The sequence below is a fragment of the Gymnoscopelus braueri genome, assembly GCF_963280865.1.
Source record: "Gymnoscopelus braueri genome assembly, chromosome: 18".
Lineage (NCBI taxonomy): Eukaryota > Metazoa > Chordata > Actinopteri > Myctophiformes > Myctophidae > Gymnoscopelus > Gymnoscopelus braueri.
Genome location: NC_137618.1, coordinates 19,000,286 through 19,016,546, shown reverse-complemented (window position 1 = coordinate 19,016,546; position 16,261 = coordinate 19,000,286). Strand labels below are relative to the sequence as shown.

Here is a 16,261-nt window from a genome sequence, read left to right as displayed (position 1 = left end):
AGATGCACAAGCTCACAGCGCGGCACAAAGTGACGAGCTGTGAGCTTGTAAATCTGCTATTGCTGGTGACCCCCCTGGAACCCCCCCCCCCCCCTCCCCCAAGGACCCCAACTTTGAGAACCACTGGTCTGCTGTATGTTCCTGTGCGTGTGGGTATCAGAGAGAGAGAGAGAGCGTTCTGTGGGGTGTTCGAGGAGCTTTTGAAGCTCTTCACGTCCATGATGTTGAGCAGGCTGACTCAGAGTGTGCCGTTCATCTCCGCAGAGAGAGAGAGAGAGAGAGAGACTCATCCCTGCCGAGCGTGAATCATCAGCGTTCATTGAAGGCAATTTGGTCTGAATATGTCACAGCCATTTAATTAAAAAAAGAGGGGGTGGTGACTTGGGTAAGAGGGGGGCGTGGCGGCGACTGCATAATTGATTGCCTCATTGTCAAAGCAAGTGCCGTCAGGTAAAAAGACGGATTAGTCAGTTTTCCCTCGTTTGCAGGCAGGCAGTGTGGCGCTGGGATGTTTTCGAATCAAAGATGAATGTTTGTTGACGACGTGAAGGCTTTTTCATAGCTGATGAAGTGGCAGTAAGTGAAAGTTCAATGAGGACAGAAAGGAAAGCGGGATTATTTTCTTGTCCTCGGGGGTGGGGAAAATTGCTTTTACAGCTTCAACTACTGTAGCTGATGGCTGCTCTTAATGGTCATGTTGAGCACACAGGAGAGGGAGAGCTGTTAGGGAGTAGGGCGATATACGTATACTAGGCGAGCCGGGGGTCAAACCGGCTATGTTCCGATTGCCGGACAGCCCATCTATTCACTCAGCTACAGCTGCATGTTAGGATGACATTGGTATCCCACCTGAAAATGTCATCTCTATTTACTGGAGAGACGGGGAGACCTCTATCATCATGACCATAAAACGTTTTTTTCTGTGATTTATTTTATTTTATATTTAATGATATGATATACTATATTTAATAAATACCCTCTGTTTTGCCGTTTTCAAAAAAGTTTTTTCACAGAATCAAACGTTTTATGGTCATGATTCACCAGGACCCTGGATGGCTTGATTCGAGGCTTAAATTAATTGATATAAATATTTTTGGAAATGTCAATGGGAAAAATGCATTGAGCTTTTCCTTCCGGCACCACGAAAAACCAGGAAGTGGGCGGGAACTGCGATGCTCTATAGCAATGATTACTTTCAGAATATAGAAGTTTTGTTCTGGGCCGCTGGCGTAGCGGTCCAGGCACCTAGGCTCAGTGTAGCCTGACAGCGTGTCGCGGGTTCAAGTCCCGATCCCGACGGCCTTTGCTGCATGTCACTCCCCATCTCTCTTTCCCCATTTCCTGTCAGCCTATTGTCCTATAAATAAAGGCATAAAAGCCAAAAAAAATATATTAAAACAAATGTATGGAAGTTTCACTTTTCATCAAAATCATTTAGCTTTAACCAAAAATATCACTTATTTACAGCACCTTTAACTCTGAAAGTTACAAATGGATAAATTAACACTGTTCGTGGATTGTCAACCTTCCATGTATAAAGATTTTAAAACTTAAATACTTCCGCCATCAAAACATTTATAAAAATCTGTGAATGTGTGCATGTCATGTGAACTGTGCTGTATATGGTTGTGTGTGTACATGCGTATTATGTTACTTGTCTTCGCACCATTATGTTTGCATGCTAATCTATGTCGCTGGCTTTGATGAAGCAATTCATGTTCATTCTTGCACCGTCTGGGGAAACTTGAGTTCTCCTGAGGCTTAAAATAGATGGAGCTGACCAGATGAACATCCACAAAGGACTGAAACATTCTCTGTGTAATCAAATGAAGGTGGATCAGTAGTTTTTAGTCTAATATCTTAAATATGTCGTTACTTGTTCAGCCCATCACCTTATTTTACATACATAATTATGTATATAACAAAATCAGTCCTATCAGTCAGTGAAATGCTATTGTTTACTGACAGCATTCACTCAATGATCTAATGCAAATGAACCTTTGATATCCTATGATAATTCTTGCAACAAAAGGTTTGCTGGAAGAGATTCAAAATGGCCACTGAGTGAGTTCACATGGACGGTTTCATCCATTTGTGGTCTCAGGATTAATTCAGCCTCATTCACTGCCTGTGCCTGCCCTGCAGTACTTTTTGTTCTGTTTACTTTGCATTGTTTTTTATCCCTCTGTCACTCAGAAAACATGGTATAAGATTGTTTGTTTTGTGGCTTGGGCTGCACCTTTTTTATTATTATTTTTGTCATTTTGTCATGTCAGTTTGTTTACCAGCTTGTGGTTTCAGAAACAAGCGTCCTAACTACTTTCAACCTGACATCAAGTATATAGGGCTACAGTTGTTAACCACAACACTACTGTATCTTTGGGCACTATCTTTCACTACTTGCTTACTCCCCAAGTAGTATTCCTATCACACTATAAGAGCAATGTTGTTTAAAATCCTAATTGTAATATTCCTTATTGGAAAATACGGAATCCTTAAAAAACAACAACATGCTATTCGATGAATCTAAAAAGTCATCAAAAGAATAACATCTAACTAAGAAAGTAATCAATAGCTACAGTCCTAGTTCAGCTCCAGTGACAGCAATGAGGGTACCGTGTTTTCTGAGAGTGTGGGTTGGCCCTCCTCCCTGACGTGTTTGTGTTCTCTGTTGTCTGTAAGGTCCGTTCCCATCTGGCCGCGTTAAAGAGCAGCGGCAGCGCGGCGGCCTCCTCCTCGCCCTGCTCCTCCTCCTCCTCTGCCCCTCCTCTTCCTCTTCCTCCGCCCGTCGTGTCCCGAACACACTCCTTCAGCGAGCCCCCGGCCCCTAGCTTTGCAAACCTCCATCTCCGCAACAGCCAAGAGCCTCACCATCACCACTACCACCACCCAACATCTTCCTCGCCATCCTCCTCTTCCTCATCATCATCCTCATCATCATCAACGCCTGCACGCACTGACCCCCAGCCCCACCACCAGCCATCCCAGCCTAGGCCCACACCCCATGAGCCCGGCCCCACAGAGGAGGTCCCACCCAGGGTAAGGAGAGGAGGAAATAACGGCCCCAAACCCCAGTAGATGTAGATTTCAGAGTACAGTTTAATGGCTCTTTGTGACTATGCTATGAAAGGTAACCCAGGACCTCCCATAACCTGAAACTTTCTGTGATAGTTTATCCTTTGTTTCCATTACCACCAGAACCGAGGGGGAGGTACGTCATGAAAGGACACGCCTCTGTCCATAAACAGTTTTATAGAGTTTTTCAGTTTGATTTTGCGATTTACTATTTAGCAAAATGTTCTAAAATGTTTTGATAGTATAAAAGTTGTGAAAAAATGGGTTTCATGAACTCTGGGTTAGTACGACTGTACCTCCTGTGAACGGCCCAAATTAGGTTCTGAAACCGAGCCGTAGCATATGGAAACAGAACCTGTAGTAGTTTTTGTATTTGTAGTCATAAAGAGCCATTATTGAGACTTGACTGTATAGAAGTGACTTCGTACCCTGATGACTTAGTACCCTGATGACTTAGTACCCTGGGTAGAAACATGGTAGGTACTATTGTGATGGACAGCAAAGGTGCTTTGTCAGAATTTATTGATGACTTGATTGACTCAATTTATACGCCGTCGTACGACGGTGTCGCTTGCCAAAACCATCTGTTCGTAGGGAGGTAGTATTGACAGGTCCTTGGGGGAGGGGAAAGTACTTTTCTGCGCAAGGGGAGGGGGGCTTTTAGGGGTTAAGTGTCTTGCTCATGCACACTTAGACATGTAGACAGGGCGAGATGAAGGTTGAACCGGATCCTCGGCTATAGCTGAGCTTTTAAGCATTAGTTTGATCCCCACTCCCCCCCCAAAAAAACACTCTACCTTCCCTGACATTGAGGCATTAGCAGCATTAAACTGTCACCCATTCATCAACACTGGTACAGACCCTCAGTGACTTCTTATCTCTCTCTTACCATTGAAGACACATGCTGGTTTGTCCTAATCTGGTCCATGTCAGAGTGGTACTGGCTGTACTGACTGGCTGTGTGGTCTGCCCTGCATCATGCTGTCTGTTACGGCTGATTTACACTTGTGCGCCGGATGTCTAGCACCCCAAAAAAAGCCACTCTACAAGCTCACGTCGTGTCACAGCGTGACACATTGTGAGCTTTGTAGATCGGCTATGCGAGACACGACGCGCAACCAAGTATAAATCAGGCTTTGCTCTCTGCTTTGGATTGCTGCACATCAGCTTCATGCATTTCTTTACTGAACCTCCCCACCCACGCACCAAGAAATGTGTCTCGAAACGAATTCGATAAATATTTTAAAACATTGCAACTTCTATAGGAATCCATGTCTCATTATAGGCAGTATTTCTCATACCTTGTATATAGCCCGATTTATACTTCGTTACATGTACATACACTGTTGTATGACTTAGTATAACTTAGACATCAAATGGAAGACTACTGGGCCCATATTCATGGGACAGGCTAAAAAAGTACCTCCTAAATCGCCGGGTAAATCTTAGAAAAAATGGCTGTGCCATTTCAAATGTTTGTATGCTTGGATTCTGTCATTGCCTGAAACTGGCCCAAAATTCCTGGGAAAGACAGATTTTAAGCATATTTTGTTCCCACACTTCTTGTTTAGCTCATGAAGCTATCCAGACTCCAAATTTCCCTAGCGTGGCGTTTTCGTGAAAAGTAAATTAGCCAGAATTCACAGTTAGCCCAACATACTTTGAGCAGTGTTATGATTTAAGAGAGAACTCTTACAGTAGCTATTATTGTCATACTATTATTGGTTTTGATCCAAGGGTGCAGACTTGGGATAGACTTATTGGCTTTTGTTTTTGTGAAAAATCCTCCCCTAATGGCCATAGAGGAACATGACTCCAATGCTGAGATATTGGGTTCGCGTTTTCAGGAATTGTGTTCATGGTTGTATATATTCGTACATCCAACCACTCTCAAACGTATGTCCATGTGTGTTCACCACACACACATAAGAGTGTGTAGAGTGTGTGTGTGAGCCGGTCACTGTCTTTATGATGCAAGGTTCCAGTGAGGACCACATCAAGGTCTCCAGTGTTGTCACGCAGAGACTCACCACATCACCACGGCAACGCTGTGCCTGGCAACCAAGCCCCGAACCGCAACACTACCAGGTACATCAACTTTAAATGGCCTTCATTTTTATCTGTGTGTCTTTCTTTCTTCCTCGCTTTATTTTTAGTTTGTTCCTCACTTTTTGTCTTTTTTTCCATCAACAATGATCAACACAAACCATCGTTGCTGTCGGGTGGAAACCTCATATGTCCAAAACTTTTACTTTCAGGATTAAAATTCAATCTTTTTTTCAAAAAGCTTTGCATTGCGATGAGTTTTGAGCTTGTAGATCTGCTATTTGTGTTCCTTTTGTGTGACACTAGTATGATCAAGTAGGGCATTCATTTCATTAAAAGTTAAGATATGGAGATAAGAGGTTTCTGCCCGACAGCGACGCCACATAAAAACGATACAACCTACGGTTGTGCATAGTGGAGCCACTTCAGCACCCTCTGATGGATAGACTGGCAAACACACACAGACGAGACAGTCTCATTACAATAGGTTCGCAACAGCTCAGCCATCCGTGGTGGTTGTTTGAAAAAAATATTAATTCATTAGAAATAATGCTTTACAATGCTACAGTATACAATAAGAGAACCCCTGTAACACAGGGGTTCCCAAACCTTTCAACTCGAGACCCAAAAGGTACATTTGGTGTGTCCCAGTGACCCAAACTTACAAAAATGATTATGAATTTACCCCTTAAGCCCTATTTCAAAAATAGTGGAAATAGCAGATTTACAAGCTCACACGTAGTGAGCTAGTTGACCGGCTATTTTCACTATTTCTTAAACTTTTTTTTTTTATTTTTTATACAAAATTGTTTGTAGGAAACGAAAATGGGTCCGTGACCAAAACATTACTCCTGACCCACCTAGTACTGTTTTTGGGAAACACTGCTCTAATGTTCACCTGTGCTTGTTCTCTGTCCCTGCAGCAGTGCGGCAGAGCCTCGTCTGCTGTGGGAGCGAGTGGAGAAGCTGGTCCCCAGGCCCACGGGCAGTGGACAGAGCCCCGCTGCCACTAACAGCAGTGGGAGCGGAGGCTCCAGCTCTTCCAGCTCCTCCAGTAACTCCAGCTCCAAGCCTGGATCCCACTGTGGTTCTGGGGAGAGGTTCAGGCCCCGCTGTGAGTCACAGTGGAATGACCCACATAACAGACAGACAGACAGGCAGGCCTAGACCAATAGACCAACATAAAAAACACATTTGATCACATTTAAACGATTCTCAATAAAATACAACCCCAAATCCATAGTTTAGATGTACTGTAGTGTATTTACACACAGCATTTAGTCACAAAGATGTGCAAACACATACATGTAAATTAAACCATATACAGAATACACAGGCAAAAACAACTATTTCAGCATAAATATCAATGTCCCAGTTTACACGGACATATTGTACAAATAGCAGAAAAATCCTCAGTGTTCATTTAGCCGCTCGTAACTGTAATTGACGCCGCCAACTTACGTGCAGAACCAGACCATTCTACAGACCGATGTTGCTTTGTGCAACCCAGTGACCTGTGCTCCACTCTCCCCCTTCTTCAGCGTCTTCCAAGTCAGAGGGCTCACCCCTCCAGCGGCCAGAGAATGCTGGGAAAAAAACAGATGAGAAGAGGGAGGTGGTCAGGCCGAACAGACCGGCGGTGAGATCTCGACGCCATGCAGACTAGCTAGTAGTGGCACTAGCTAGCCTAGAAGTAGTTCGAAGTGCCGGGGCGAACAGTGCTTTTGCTGTGTGGTTGGATTAACAGTGCTGGTTGGCTGTGTGTGAGGGATAACATAACGTGCTGCTCGGGGGGGGAAAGCATTGGAATGCGGTTTTCTTTTGAAGTCAATGATTGTGGTTGATTTTGTGTGAGACAGATGAGTCAGTCTGTCCTGACAAAGGTTTTTCTCATCTTTGTGTGTGTCTGTATGTGTCTGAATAATAACGAATGGCCTTCTTTGGATTGTGTCATGTGACCTACTCATCATGTCACCCGAAAATGACGTTTCTCTCTGGACTGAGCTTTATTGGCTGAAGGGTTCCTCTCACTAAACGCTTTGCTTTCTCTTTCTCTCTGTCTCTTTTGGTCTTCTTGGCCTTTGCATTGGCCATCTTAACTCATTCGTTCTCTCGCCCATTAAACAAAAAAAAGACTATTGTTACTTACTTTTTTCACCTTCACTTTCATATTTCCTGCAGCTTTGTCTTCAATGCTCTAGTCATTGTTTGGTTTCTCCTCACTAACCTAGCTTTAAGACACTGGTGGTGGCAGCAGTTTACCTTACAACCGTCATCTCTCTCTCTTCTCTCCTCGCCTCATCTTATTGGATCATTGCTACTCACACAGGCTGGCTGGCTTCTCACTGGCTGCCGAACCTGTCTGACTCTGACCTCTCTTCCTCTTCAGCAGTTTCATGTATCTCCTCCTTACAGCAGAGACTAACTGAAGGAAATGCACTATGATATGCACCCACTGTGTATGTTTGCTTTGACAATACTGTCACAAATGGCTTGTGCAAAGAAACCTTTGCTTGGAGAATGGACACAAATGAAAGGGCAGAGAAAAAAATAACCTACAGCCTGACTTGGTGGCGTTGTGCGCTGAAAATGGCAGATCTATAAGCTTGTTAGATTGGCCACTTTTTGTGCGTGACACTGTCATACGGTGAGTAAGTTTGACCTTGCGTCTTCTGACCTTTTCAGGACCTTACAGCCCTGGCAAAGGAGCTGCGTGCAGTGGAGGAGGTGCGGCCTCCACACAAGGTGACGGACTACTCTTCATCCAGCGAGGACTCGGGCACCACCGATGAAGACGATGATGAAGAGGTGGATCAGGATGGAGGGGAAGAGTCCACCTCCGGCCCTGAGGACTCCAAAGCTGTGTATGTACACGTCATTTAACCGTTGACCCTTTTGGTATTATTTATTGGTATGTATGAATAAATGGAATCCGTAACCCTGCCAGTATTAGCATCACACTTCGCCTACTGAGCTATAGTGATGTGCATATCAATACTTGTATCGATATAGCGATCGATTGTCTGAATATCGCTTGGTATCGATATTTAAAAAAAAAAATCGCCCTAATTTTGTAGAAACCACAACTGCGGCGGGCGGTAATGCAGCATAGCATACTGGTGTGCCAGTGTATGTATGTATATATATATATATATATATATATATATATATATATATATATATATATATATATAAAATTCTTATTATATAAGGGTAGCACTTGCTATGCATCCCATGTGTATAATGCATTATACACATACTTATAATATATTAAATATATAAATATAATATATATATTATATATTATCTATTATATAAATATTCTTATATATTTTTATATAAAAAAAATTACACACAACAGTATATATATATATGTGTATATATATATATATATACTTCCGGTTCCGTTTCCGTTTCCGGTATCGGAAAATCGTCCCCAAAAATATCGGTATCGAATTGAAAGAATGTTGTATCGGCACATCACTACAAAAGGACAGACCCAGATTATTGAACAGATTTGGACAAATTTATAACAAAGCTGCATGAATGGTGCCTTATAGACCTTACTCAGGGAAATAAGAACCCTATGCACCATACTGTAGGTGTTGAGGAGTGGAGTGCCACATCTGGCGGCCTCTGGCTGTTGTCTATAGGATGTTTAACATATTCTAACAAATAGAATGTATTGGTTTGTATTAAAAACATTGAGCCTTGGGAGCCCGCTGGCCTAGCGGTCCAGGCGCATACCACATAGGCCGGTGATCCAGTCTGACAGCGTGTCGCGGGTTCGACTCTCGGTCTCGACGGCCTTTGCTGCGTGTCATCCCCACCCATCTCTCTCCCCATTTCCTGTCAGCTTACTTTCCTCTCAAATAAAGGCAGAAAAAGCCCAATGAATATCTTGAAAAAAAAAACACTGAGCCTTTCCTTCAGTTCTTCCAGGCTGAGCAACGGAGAGACGGAGTCGGTGAAAACCATGATTGTTCACGATGAGGGCGAAGGTGACGCAAAATGCAAAGATGGCACGCTGGTCGTCAGACAGGTACAGCGACGCTGCGACAAAGCAACTGTGTGTAACTGGGTTGCATATCAAATACTTTCAGTTCTCCCGTTGTGTTGTGTTTTATCCATCCATTCCCTGATGTTTTGCCACTGCGTTTGTGTTGTGTTTGACCATCCTCTATTTTTGTTGGAGACGTTTTGTTGCCGGTGGCACAGAGTTAGAGATGGGCTGGGTTTTGAACTAGATACAGTGGCCCTCATTTATCAACGCGGTGCAGCCCAAATAATGGGCGTAGGGCGAGATCACCGCACCTTTCGGCATTTATCAATATATCCTGACGTGGGCTTCATCCTACCATACGCTGAGATCTCACGTCTGGTCGAGACCAGTTGTTGACGTTGGCTGCGCCCGTTTATTCCATTCTAGACCTGCGGAGCAGCATTGTCTGACTGTCTGACAGGCATCTGGACACATAATCCACTCCTAAATGTATATCTACACACTAATAATTAATCCCTGTGAAAATACATTTTATAAAGTAATTTAAACAAACTGCTTTAACAGTCATTCAGTTGCATTGGCTATTTTAAAATAGCAGATCTGCAAGCTCAAAAACGGGTCGCATCGCGACACGTTGTGAGCTTGTAGATCTGCTATTTTCAAAATATACGAGCGCTTTTGCGTCGGGACTCGGGAGTCCCGCGGTCGGGACTGCCGACGATCTTTTCATGGACAGTGAGGTGTACAAACTTACAGTAGCTTGTCCTATGTTATGGAGTTATGTCATAGAGAGTTTTGAAGTCTACAACCTGGCTGGGTTAAGGATATAAACCCGACCCGATGTGATTGGTATCATAATATGTCATTCATGTAGGCTACAAGCCTACGTGACAAAGATTGTACCGCTACGGTACGATTACAATACATGAAAAACACAGCTGGGCGGGCGTGTGTGTGTGTGTGTGTGAGTGAGAGAGAGAGAGAGAGAGAGAGGGGGGGGGGCGTGTGCGTGTGTGGCGAGGCAGGCGGGGGAAACTCTTTCTCATTGGCTTTTGATGTCTTTGGTCGTATTCTGGTCCTTCTTCATGTCGTAAAATCGGGGCGTTTTGAGAATATTTAAGGGCGTGTTATTTAAATGACGCTAGGTTCCAGCCGTGACATTTATCAAGCCTGGGACCAAATGTAGGCTCGGATCAGCTGTGTAGGATTCGTTGATAAATGTGACTTCGACGTTGGTGTACGGCCGAATATATGGAAAAATATAAGCCGGTTTATAAGCTGCGTTGATAAATGAGGGCCAGTATGACTAAGGCCTTTAAACTGACTTCATATTTGCTGCTTTTAAAAAGGGACAGGGTTATAAATGATCTATTAATTCTAACATATAGCCTACTGCATACACTGTACTGTATATATTATTTAAAAAATCACACCCAGTGTGAAGTGGGCGGTGTGGTCACAGTGGTCATCACAGTGATGGAAGAAGTGATGGAAGAAAAAAGTAATATTGTGGACCAACCATTGTACACCCCTAACTTAAAAAAAAACATAAATGTGTTTTTTTTAAAAGTGCATAGTCCTATTTATAGGGCTATGGACATGTGTCATGTTTCACTAGCCAATCACAGTCCTGAATAGACTGTGATTGGCCAATCACGGTGCAGGGTTAGGGGGGTACAATGGTGGCTAATCACAGCGCAGGGTTGGGGGGGTGCAATGGGACCCCCTGTCCAAACCTCAAAAAAATGTAATTAAACTATCACATAGAATTATCACATTGTATTATTATGACTGAACACCACAACCGTTTGAAGGAATACTAACAACAGCTTCTCTTTCTGTCTTTAGAATAGCCGCCGTAGTTGGCCCTTCTCCCTAGCTAACACCTTCCCTTCCTCTCAGCTCGTAAGACTCAAACCTAGACCCAAGGCTCTGTATCCCTCTTTGTACTTCCAGAGTGCAGGTGACAACAAAAAGCGCCCTGTCCCCAGTCCGGGGCAGAGCCAAAGCCCCGCCGGCCTGCTCACAGGCTTTGCCCCGAGTCCCGGCTCTGTGCCGGGCTCCGGGCTAGGCCACCACACCCCCAACCCACACCACCACCAACACCACCATCACCACCACCACCCCCCACACCCAGGCGGAGGGCAGCAGCCGCAGCATCCAGACAGGAACGGCTTTGCCGGCCGCATTCACCTCCTCCCCGACCTGATCCAGCAGAGCCACCATCCCTCCTCCTCCTCCTCCCCCTCCTCTCCCTCCTCCATCTCCCCTTCCTCCTCCGGCCTCGCCAGCCCCTCCATGTCCATGTCCCCCCAGAGTCCCCTGGATAAACTCAGCATCCTCATGGAGGTACGTTGTGCCCTTGCGCCTCCTCTCGGCCAAGGCTGCGTTTTCTCTTCCGTTCAGTCCTGGTGTAGAAGGAATGGTGGCGAGAAGTCTGGATCATCATGGCCAGTAGAACACAGTAAAGGCTAATTTATAATTAAAAAATACTTTAGATCAGTGGTTCTCAAACATTTTCATGTCAAGGACCCCCAAATTGATATGTATTTAGTCGTGGACCCCCATCTGAAGGGATTTTGTGCCAGAGACCCCCATAATAGAATTGTGTTGTTAAAATGTTTCAAAATGATAAATTATTAATGTTTAAAATGTTCAAAAATAGCAGTTAAAACGCATTATGAGCTTGTAGGATGGCTCATTTTGAATAGCCAAAGTATAAACTGGGATTAAAGTCGTTGATTTTGATGCTATATTAACACATTTTGCTGGGGACCCCCTGGAACCCCCTTAAATACCCCTGGGAGTCCCCGGACCCCACTTTGAGAATCACTGCCATGCATTATTATTATTATATAAAAATAAAAAAAACACCTTCTTCAACAAAGGAAAAAAAACTAGGCACTCTTCTGGTGAAAACAAGTTTAAAAGCCTTTATTGATGTGGCTAGTTCATAATAGAAGTTGTTAAAAACTAGGATAACCCTTGCGTAGTGGCCAGCACGGCCTTCTTCAGTTGAAATTACATCATTAGTTTTCGAGGGACACATGGGTTGCAGTGCACAAGAAAAGCACATGGTGGTTAGGTGTTGAATCCCACAATGTGATGATATGGTCTTCTTGACATCTTCCTCCTATGGCCTGGAATTGGTTGGAGCGCCCTCTGCTGTTTGCCAGTGTTTGTGGCAGCCCTTTCTGGCAATCTGAATTCTTGTTCCACTTTCCTCTACTGACACAAGCTTCTATTAACCAGATGACGGTGGAGGGACACTTTTTGAGACGTTTTTTGAAAGATGATAAAAGAAGAATCTAAAATTTAGGAACACTATTACCTTTACACAGACAAAAAAAAAATCTCAAACAAATACATTATGAGAACCTCACATGCCGGCCATTTAGCTCTTGCATCACACGGGTGACATACTGTAAGAGAAAAGTGGCCGCTGTGTTAACGAACGATTGAACCAATGTCTACTCTACAGAGTGAGTTTTGTTAGGCTCAAAATAGGCCTAGTTGACGTAGCTGATAGCAATATTTGCTGGATCCTCTGCCATGATTATTCGTCCAAGCAAACCCCCTGAGATTCATCTGAAGCTCATGTACTCCTGTTCAGTAAATTACTCAAAGACTCATATTCCCCAGATAACGTTTGACAGCGAGGGGAACGTTAGGAGGAGGACGGCAGGTATTTTAATTGTCCTTCCTCTTTTTTTTCCTCTTTTGGGTTGGAGCATTCCATTTGTTTTACCCTCCACCATAAAGCCCCTTGTTTTTGCCTGTTCAAATTTTTCCTCAGTGTATCATTTCTCCTCGTCAAAGTCCTGTTGTATTTTTCTATTTGCATGTCCTCAGTTTGTTTGCTCATCTCGTTAAGTCATCTACTGCATGTTGACTCTCAACACAGCTGTTTTTTTCCTTTTTGATTATGTATCTACGAGCATCACATGTAAACAAACAATAGTATTGTACAAATAATGTTTTGATGTGATCTCTAAGCCATGTAGCGCAGTAAGATCCTCATTTCACTGAGTTTGTCTGGTTTTCTTCCGGTGTAGAGCCATTCTAGCAGTAACACCATGCAGAAACACAAGTCCTCCTCTTCCTTCACACCGTTCATCGACCCGCGTCTCCTCCAGGTCTCTCCATCCACCGCTGCCTTGAACAATGTCGGTAAGTCCTACGGGGAATTCCTGAGCCACCTCACATCTAAGGACGTTTAGAAAGACAGCAATTTGGACAATGGGATAAATCCCTTGCCTTTTGACAGGAACAGACCCTGAACATCTACATTGTCAACATGCTGACGCTACGATGCCATTCACAGCTCACCTCATGCAGTTTAAGCACAACATTGCTACTTTCTTCACAAACTGCACATCATGGAAACTAGCTACAGATTGCACCATTACTAGACCGTGTCTGGTTTATACAGTACATATGTCATTTTTAAGTCAACCTTCATACTGTAGCTTTTAAGTTTAAAGGTGTAAAGAATGTCAGATTCTCCTCTGCAAAGCATTGTAACCCTTTGGTTACTTTATGTTAATAAACCCTGCTTAAGGTTCACCTGTAGCAAAACAAAGGCAAACATCTCTCTAATGTTGACCCCTGCCCGTCGAATTCTACATCCATCCTACATATACGCCCCTACCTAAGCCCTGCCCTTTGCCCTTTTAGGTTATGCTAACGATGCCAGGCTGGCGGAGGCGCTGAGGGCTGACCCATCTCGGAAGGGCTCGGTGGTCAACGTCAACCCAGTGAACACGCGCCCGCAGAGTGACACGCCCGAGATACGCAAGTACAAGAAGAGGTTCAACTCTGAGATACTGTGTGCCGCTCTCTGGGGTAAGACGATGCATAACACTCCTCATAAGACAATATACGTAGAACACTCATCATAAGACAATACATAACACTCATCATCAAGTCAATAGATACTGTTAACACTCATCATAAGTGCACCATTATGAGAAAAATCTTTCTTTCTTTTTTTAAACAAAATTAAATAAAAATGTATATATGTGTGTGTAGGGGTGAACTTGCTGGTGGGGACAGAGAGTGGACTGATGCTGTTGGATCGTAGCGGTCAGGGGAAGGTGTACCCTCTGATCAGCCGACGGCGTTTCCAGCAGATGGACGTCCTGGAAGGACTCAACGTCCTCGTCACTATATCAGGTACTATAGAACAGTGATTCTCAAACTTCTTCGTGTCAAGTACCCCCAAATGAATATGCATTTGGCCACGGACCCCCCATCTGAAAATTCTTTGGGCCAGGGACCCCCACACAAGATTTGTGTTGTGAAAATAATCTACAATTTTCAAATAGCCGACTTATGGAGGGTTAAAATGGTTCAACAAAATGGTTTATGCTATGCTATGTAACGTAATTTAGCTGGGGATCCCCTTGGACCCCCTCAAGGACCCCTGGGGGTTCCCTGGACTCCACTTTGAGAACCAGTGGCATAGAAATAGAACGGAGTAGAACGGGATGTTTCTGTTCACAGCAACGCTGTGCTTCTGACGTGTCACGTGTCACGTGTCTGTTTGAATTCAGAATCATTGTGCACGGCTGTTCCCATAGCACTAAAGCGTCACCGGGTTGCCTAGCAAATTAGGTGGCTGGGAACACAGAAGTAGGGCGCTTATGACCCATCTGTACTATTTATATCCATTTCAGGTACAGACAGTACATGCACGTGCACACACACACACACACACACACACACACACACACACACACACACACACACACACACACACACACACACACACACACACTGTCCTTGTCTGTCATCAGGCAGTGTCGTCACAGGTGGGTGTCCCAACCGTATTTCTACTGTAGCTAAACAGATTTTGTGTAAACCTCCTTTGCGTGTCAATACAATGTAAAACATTAATTTAACTCTGAGAGAGTACAAACACTCTCTCGTGGGAGGTTTTAAGTGACGCATTTTGCTGTCCAGCTCCACGACGCTAAAGAAAAGCTTGAAACGCTCATTTACATGGACAACGCATAGAAACTTGAAGTTAAAGGGGTAGTTCACCCCCCAAATAACTTTTTTTCTATTGATTACTCACCCCATGGAGCCTTGAATTCATGGATATTTTTTTGATTTTGTCGCATTCCTTCCTTTATTATTTGATTATAATAAATTTAGCCCCATTGATTCCGGTAGGAGACACAAATGCATTTGTGTCTCCTACCGGAATCAATGGGGACACATTTATTATAATCAAATTATTGGCTTAGGAATGTGACAAAAACAAAATAATATCTATGAATTCAAGGCTCCAGATGGTCAGTAATCAATAGAAAAAAAGTTATTTTGGGGGTGAACTACCCCTTTAATCTTTTGCGGCATGCGCTGGGCAATGTAAACGGAGCTTCAGAGTTACAAATGGATACATTAACACTGAGGATTTTACTGTGTAAAGGGTCCGTTTGCTTTTTTTAAGCGTCGCTGCGGTACCAGGAGGAGCATTCTAGTGACTAGAGGATTCTGAAAAAGCCAAAACCATCTCAACTATGTACTGTACACCTCAAGTTTGCCCTGTTAAAATTGTGTACTCATGGATTAACCCATTGATACCTGGAACGCATCTGTGTCACTTTAGATGTCTTTGGCTATTCAAAAACAGCAGATATACAAGCTCATAGCGCGGCACCGAGTGCCGCGCTACGAGCTTGTAGATCTGCTATTTTTGAAAAATCTTGAAAAAAAATTTTTAGATTTTTTTCAAAAAACTGTAAAAATTTTGAAAACATTTAAAAAAATCGCCTCAGGTCTTAAAGGGTTAAAGTTCTCCGCCACCACGACTGATTTCAGTCATTTGGATTCCATTGAAGCCAGAATGTCTTCTATGCTTGTCACGCAGTGAATATATATGCTATCTACAAGCTTACAACATGTCTGCAACACGTTGCAAGTGTGTGGGTGCTCCTTTCACGCCGTTTCACAAATCGCAGATTTTTAGGACTTTAGGTCTAACAACTTTTTTCAGGCGAGATATTTTATTTTGCCTTAATCCATCTGTACTACGCTGAAGGGTTTCCTTTTTATGGTTACTTTTTTAATACTTCAGCTTGAACACATAATTCCTGATTCTTAAATCCTGAAATGCTGTGTCAGACACAG

General features: G+C 43.6%; 1 protein-coding gene across 5 annotated transcripts in view; it reads left to right on the top strand.

Annotated features, from left to right (window-relative positions):
• LOC308073864 (mitogen-activated protein kinase kinase kinase kinase 4-like) overlaps positions 1-16,261 on the top strand; it is a 120,067-nt gene that overhangs the window by 96,338 nt on the left and 7,468 nt on the right. For 3 of the 5 annotated variants that reach the window (XM_080413061.1, XM_080413059.1, XM_080413062.1), the window contains 10 exons: positions 2,683-3,039; positions 5,054-5,163; positions 6,045-6,235; positions 6,663-6,760; positions 7,807-7,985; positions 9,055-9,163; positions 11,081-11,473; positions 13,180-13,294; positions 13,802-13,969; positions 14,156-14,299. In XM_080413061.1, the coding sequence (XP_080269187.1) occupies positions 2,683-3,039; positions 5,054-5,163; positions 6,045-6,235; positions 6,663-6,760; positions 7,807-7,985; positions 9,055-9,163; positions 11,081-11,473; positions 13,180-13,294; positions 13,802-13,969; positions 14,156-14,299 (1,864 nt within the window). The remainder of the gene's footprint in view (positions 1-2,682; positions 3,040-5,053; positions 5,164-6,044; positions 6,236-6,662; positions 6,761-7,806; positions 7,986-9,054; positions 9,164-11,080; positions 11,474-13,179; positions 13,295-13,801; positions 13,970-14,155; positions 14,300-16,261) is intronic. The other 2 variants (XM_080413063.1, XM_080413060.1) reach the window with 1 other exon arrangement.